The sequence below is a fragment of the Quercus lobata genome, chromosome 8 (genome assembly GCF_001633185.2).
Source record: "Quercus lobata isolate SW786 chromosome 8, ValleyOak3.0 Primary Assembly, whole genome shotgun sequence".
NCBI classification, from domain to species: domain Eukaryota; kingdom Viridiplantae; phylum Streptophyta; class Magnoliopsida; order Fagales; family Fagaceae; genus Quercus; species Quercus lobata.
This window is the reverse complement of record NC_044911.1, coordinates 13,502,729-13,509,198: the sequence shown is the minus strand read 5'-3', so window position 1 is coordinate 13,509,198 and position 6,470 is coordinate 13,502,729. Positions and strand designations below refer to the sequence as shown.

At 37.9% G+C, this 6,470-nt stretch overlaps 1 protein-coding gene across 1 annotated transcript; it reads right to left on the bottom strand.

Annotated features, from left to right (window-relative positions):
* Positions 1 to 1,483: 1,483 nt before the first annotated feature.
* On the bottom strand, positions 1,484 to 3,568 carry LOC115956424 (B3 domain-containing protein At4g01580-like). Its single transcript, XM_031074811.1, has 4 exons — positions 3,467 to 3,568; positions 2,226 to 2,577; positions 2,001 to 2,128; positions 1,484 to 1,765 (listed from the first exon to the last, which is right to left on the bottom strand). The coding sequence occupies exons 1-4, from the start codon at positions 3,566 to 3,568 to the stop codon at positions 1,484 to 1,486; spliced, it is 864 nt and encodes a 287-aa protein (XP_030930671.1).
* Positions 3,569 to 6,470: the final 2,902 nt, after the last annotated feature.

Genomic DNA, 6,470 nt, shown 5'->3' with positions numbered 1-6,470 from the left:
ACTGGGGAAGAGTTACTAAAAATGGGTAATAGAATGTAATGTCCATATAACTCGATTTTCTGGAAATCGAGTTACATGCAATCAAATTTTCAGCACAAGGGCTTACACATAAACCGACTGTCCGTAAATCGAGTTATGTGTAGCACAAATAACAAGAATCCAATTAATGTTGGAACGGCTTTCTCATAACTCGATGTTACAGACAACGAGTTAATTTCAAATAACTCGATTATACATAACTCGAGTTATTTTTCTGGGCCCCCAGATATTTGGACTGGTCCAGATGCAGTCCAAGACGAATCGAAGTTTAAAGGTAGGCCTGCCACAATACTCGATTCCACTTGAATCGAGTTCTGTGCAGTGGACACTCACAAGAATTCAAATTCCTCGAGATTTGGAAAATCGAGTTACGTTGTACACATGCACCCACCCAGCCCATATATTTGGACTGGTCCAGATGCTTTTGCAACACTATTGTTATTTATTTTCCCCTTATATTCATCCTTGCTTTTGCAACACTATTGTTCTTTTGAAGGACTACTGCAACAAAAAAAAAAAAATATCATCCATTTTGTGTAGATTTGATTTCAATATAATTTAATTATCTTATCCAGAAGCATGAGTATGCTCTCTCGAATTTTAATGTTTTTGTACATGCAGGGAGCTTGGCATTGGAATAGTTCCATACAGTCCTCTGGTTCGTGGTTTTTTAGCTGGCAAAGGAGCCGTGGAAAATTTGGCTGCAAATAGCGTATTGGTACATATTTCACCAGTATTTTGTGTTATTCATTTGTAAGATACAAAGATTTTTCAGGAAACAATGATATTTTTCTTTGAGCAACGATTCATCAAGTTCATTGAAGAAAACAGTACCTATTTTAGTCCTTGCAGTTTACAAGAAGTTCCAACTTCATCTATAACATTTGAAAAATTGCTACCAAGTGAAATTTTGAAAATTTAGCTATCAAGCTTTTCAATTTGCCACATTATATTGATTGACACAATTGATGGATTAACTTCTCACTTATTTTTTAAACATCTAAATTTGCAAACATCAAAAATAATGACTAACCTATGTTGCACATGGTGTTATTGTATTAAAGTGTTACAATATATACAAAACATACAACAATGTCATCTAAAAAGAACAAAATCCTATAGCAATAACAATGTTGACCCCCCTAAAATAAAATCCAAGAGTCGCCATTCAATGTAATATAATTGAATGACATGCAAAAAGGCCAAAATCCAAACAAAAGCGCAGAAAAAAAATACAGCATCACATTCATTTTAAAATACATATGAAAGTTCATCATAGTAATTAAAACTTTTCCAAGAGTGAAACTCTAAACATCACAAAAGTACCCAATCAATAAAGTTGCAAACTGGGATGAACAAAATAGGGATGAATAGTAAAGTTGCAAAGTAAACACACTCTGAACATCACATAATATTATCATCACTTTGCATCCACCCTAACCACTTAGTCTTGGCACTTGAAAATGTGGACGTTGAACAGAACACCGTCCCTCATAATCAGCTCAAATACGCAAACATCTCCTACTTGCAAACTATTTTCCCTCACAAATGCAGTCCAACCAGCTGATACGACACATGATGAACCCCCACGTCGTTCATAAATGTATAGCTTCACAGGCCATAATCGGTCCACAATCTGGAGCTTGACAGGGAGTATACTTGCTTTGGTGTAGTCCTTGGTAAACCCGTCTCTTGGTAAGTAGTTGATAATGTCTTGGGGTAAACTCTGTACAAGGAACAATAATATATATTTAACAAATATATTCCAGCAACAAGTATCTATTTGATCTACATCTTTTCACCTAAAAACACAAATAAGAAAAAATAATTCCAAACAAAATGTCCAGCCACAAGTATCTAGTGTGACAATCTTTCTAATTGATCTATGAAAAATGATAGTTAATGGGAGTTGCATTTCTAAATTACAAAAATATTCCATTTTAGTGAAGCTAAAAGCTTACCGCACGATCCTTGCCATTAACGTAGGATGGACGCATGATAACAGTGAAAAGGGGATTTTCTGATGTAAAAGCATTGGCTATAACAAGATTTTTAGCTACACCACCGTCTTTCTTAGGATGGGCTGATCCTGAAAGAAGTTGAAAATACGAAGTCATGCACATAAAATTAATAGAGCAGAAGCTAAACAAATCAACCACTTGCTTACAAAAGTGTAACATTCAAACCTGAACCCTCTCCCCTATAAAAGTGTTTGATGATTTCAACAGAGCTGTCATCACTCTCATCATCTTCGATCCTATGAACTTGGAGTTCGTCGTCTAAAGTATAGTCTATTTCTGTTGCAGTGGCATCAAATATGAGTACATGAAACTGTGAATTTCCTTCATATTTGAAAACCAGCAAGTGGCCCACGGCTACACCATGAGAGCTTGCAAATTCGGACCAACCATTTTGAAACCAAACCCCCCCAGCATGTTGTGTCAACTTGACTTTCCATTTTCTACCATTTGGAATAGTGAGAAAGGCCATATCTGACAGGTCCACTCCAAATTTCTGCACGAACTTATCTAGAATCCGCTGTAAAAAGAATCTCCATAACATAAATGCAGGCTAGGGAAATAAACACATGCAATCAATCCTTATACACAATGCTAGAAAATAAAAGTTTGAATGATGGCAGAATACTTCTTAGTTACAGCCCCCCACCCCCACACAAAAAAGAAAAGAAAATCAAACAAAATAAAATGTAATCCAGCCCAGTTATATTTAATAGCTATAACAGTAACAAATCTTATGAATTTTGAAACCAAATTATACAACCTAATCTTATAACCAAAATAACCATCAACAGCTGTCAACATTTTACATTTCTCTGTTGTTGTTGAAATGTAAAAAATTTTGGGGAAATGTTGTATTTTGATAATGTGTCTGTGATTTGGTTTTGGGGTGTTGGGGAAACATTGAAGATGACCCACTTTTGTTTATGGGCAGGATTTGGATTTAGACGTACTAATTTTTGCCACTTAGCCACTTCATAAGTTTGTGAACTCTAAAAAACAAATGATAAAAAGAGTGAACGATTTCTGTATCCTAGTTTGATCCCAGGACACAGTTTCACAGTTTAAATGGAGTTATACATCTGTGGTGACCCTATAAGCCCAATCACATTTTCAAGAAAATGCCATCAGCATTTGCTCTGTATTTATTTTTCCTCAGTCTCTACCATGCGCTTATCCCTGTTTCATTTTTTGTTCATATAAAAGTGTACGATGCAAAAGTACTCTGTTATGTGACTGTGTTCTTCTTAAAGTGTAACCTACGTATTGCAAAATGAAAGTTTTTCTGACTACATGTAACAAATGTACATTTTTTCAAGAATCACAAATAAAGAAGATGAAGTGTACGAAGTGTATAATTAGCATATGATTTTCAGAGGAATCTAGTTTATAAATTTGAGCATACTTACAAGCTTTCCTTCTTGAACAGCATTCAGCAGAATAATCTTGAAAAAGTGTGGGGACCGATCAGCAGGACCATCGTCGTTGTCTCTCCGCCATTGAGAAGCCATTTTTCTGGTTCTCCAAACTTTCGCTGAGAAGAAGTTGAACAGTTGCTGCTTCGTACGTTTGAGCACTAAATAGTGGGTTGGTCATACACATAACCCGATTATTAATAAATCGAGTTATGTGTACTGGGACTAAAAGGAGTCCATGCTGTGCGCAGTATCTCAGAGGAATCCATGTTGTGCGTGGTGGTTTGGAAGTAACTCCATTTGAAGTAACTCGATATCCTGAACATCAGGTTAAAGTAGAATTACTCGATACTACAGAAATCGAGTTTAATTGGACTGGTCCCGAGGCAGTCCAAGAGGAATCTAACTGTAGACACGTCTTCAACGTACCTCAAAGCTACAGAAATCGAGTTCTTCTGAACGTAACTCGGTAATAGGTGAATCGAGTTACGTGGAATCTACATGTAGAAAATGGTCTTCAACGTATCTCGACGTTACAGATCTCGAGTTTTCTCCACATAACTCGGTAATAAGTAACTCGAGTTACGGTGACCAGGCTTCCCCACCCAGCCCAGATAATTGGACTGGCCCAGAGGCAGTCCAAGAGGAATCTAAGTGTAGAGAATGGTGATCAACATATCTCGATACTAAAGATATCGAGTTATTTTCAACATAACTCGGTAATAATTTAATCGAGTTACGTTGACTGGCTTCCCCACCCAGCCCAGATAATTGGACTGGCCCAGAGGCAGTCCAAGAGGAATCTAAGTGTAGAGAATGGTCTTCAACGTATCTCGATGCTACAAATATCGAGTTATTTTGAACATAACTCGGTAATAACTTAATTGAGTTACGTTGACTGGCTTCCCGACCCAGCCCAGATAATTGGACTGGTCCACAGGCAGTCCAAGAGGAATCTAAGTGTAAAGAATGGTCTTCAACGTATCTCGATGCTAAAGATATCGAGTTATTTCAACATAACTCGGTAATAACTTAATCGAGTAATACCTGGACTGGCTTCTCGACCCAGTCCAGGTATTTGGACTGGTCCAGAGGCAGTCCAAGAGGAATCTAAGTGTGCACAATGGTCTTCAACGTATCTCGATGCTAAAGATATCGAGTTATTTTCAACATAACTCGGTAATAACTTAATCGAGTAATACCTGGACTGGCTTCCTGACCCAGCCCAGGTATTTGGACTGGTCCAGAGGCAGTCCAAGAGGAATCTAAGTGTGCACAATGGTCTTCAACGTAACTCGGTACCCTATAAATCGAGTTATGTTGAACGTAACTCGGATCTAGAGAAATCGAGTTACCCAGATACTTGACAATTGAAAATGGATACAGTCGTAGGGGATGGAAAATGGACTGCTACGTAACTCGTTATCTAGAAAATCGAGTTTCATTTAGTATAACCTTTCTACTTGTAGTTTTGCTTTCGACTTGCACTGTTCACACCCATTCAGTATCGTGCTTATTCATAGTAAAAGTGGACCTACTGACAACCATGCTGTGAACAACAAGTCATCCATACAAATCATAACCAACCACATCCATCAGTAACATTCCCCCATTTGCATTACGCGAATAAAAAAATCATCCATATATACAAGCTTATTTGTAAGTAAAGACATACTATGCATTTAAATCAGTTGATGTACAAAAATAAAAAGTTCCATTTCTGCATTTTAAACATTCTTCACAATTGTAAGTTGAAACTTGGACAGCATCCGCCAACAATGGTTTTAGGCAAACATAGAGTCATAGCATTTGAGTGACACCTTCTTTTTGTTCTTTTCAGAAGTTGCCTCCTTTCTGAGGAGTAGCCAACACAGAAATTAGTATACAACCCATGGTAATTAATAAATTGAATTGACAAATATAGAAGAGCATTCAGGCTTGCCTGCTTAAATGAGGAGCATCTACAGTTACACCTTGGCAACAATTACAAATCTGCAGCAAAACATATACAGTTAGGGGAATAGAGACCTCATGAATACTAGAATATGTACACGACAAACAATAAGATTGAAAGAACACCAAAACTAGGACAAAAGACTTGGAATGGTAATATGTAGGAGTTAAGACTAACTGCAACTACTTGAAGAAGTAATCACAAGATTGCCCAAAGTGGAGCTACATTTGATACAATGGTATTACTATCATGGTTCCGATCTACAAATTACTGCCCACATCTTAATTATAACTCATATAATGTAATATCTAAACATGTAAAGAAGAATAACTTATGTAATCCATGTTGTTAGTATGATTTGTAATTGTTACCTGCTACATAGCACCATGGCTTGTTGAAGCCACATTTCGAGTTGGACATGTACGACGGTTATGACCCTCTTGGCGACACAACCCACACTTCAACTTTGGTCCATTCTCAATCCACAATGAGGTTGGCAACTCCCTATCCTCGTCATCCATCTCATTGCGGATTCTCGTGGACTTGGGCCGACCTTTCTCACGGATCAACCGCTGGTTTGGCATCACGGTTCTCTTTTCTGCTGGCTCCGGCCATTCTAACCTATCTTTTAGTGGTTGGAATATAGGCTCATAGCTGTGATACCGTTCTTCAAGGCGGTAGAAATGATCCATATACTCAGTGGCATCATGGTTGTGTTTGGCACAAACTGCTATCAAGTGGGAACAAGGGATCTTGTTTGCTTCCCATTTGCCGCACGTGCATGTCATGTCTATGAGGGAAACCCTATGGGTGTGATCTCCCCCGCCAGTGTTCAACACTGAAGACTGTGTCTCCACTGTATATAATCGTTGTTGCGCACTCATCCTTCTAACAATATGGAGCTTCGCCTTCTCTTGATTTTCCTCGAAATTGTCATAGGCATATTTGCACCACACTTGCCCCTCTTCCAACTTCTCAAGGGTTTTGTTTCGACGTTCGTCAAAGTATGAGTTCACCTTGTAAAATGTAAACTTCACCATTGCA

Coding starts and splice junctions, on each gene's coding strand:
- LOC115956424 (XM_031074811.1), bottom strand. CDS start 3,568: ATGGCTTCTCAATGGCGGAGAGACAACGACGATGGTCCTGCTGATCGG. Junction 2,129..2,225: donor TTATAGGGGAGAGGGTTCAG/GTTTGAATGTTA, acceptor AACTTCTTTCAG/GATCAGCCCATCCTAAGAAA. Junction 1,766..2,000: donor TTAATGGCAAGGATCGTGCG/GTAAGCTTTTAG, acceptor TTCCTTGTACAG/AGTTTACCCCAAGACATTAT.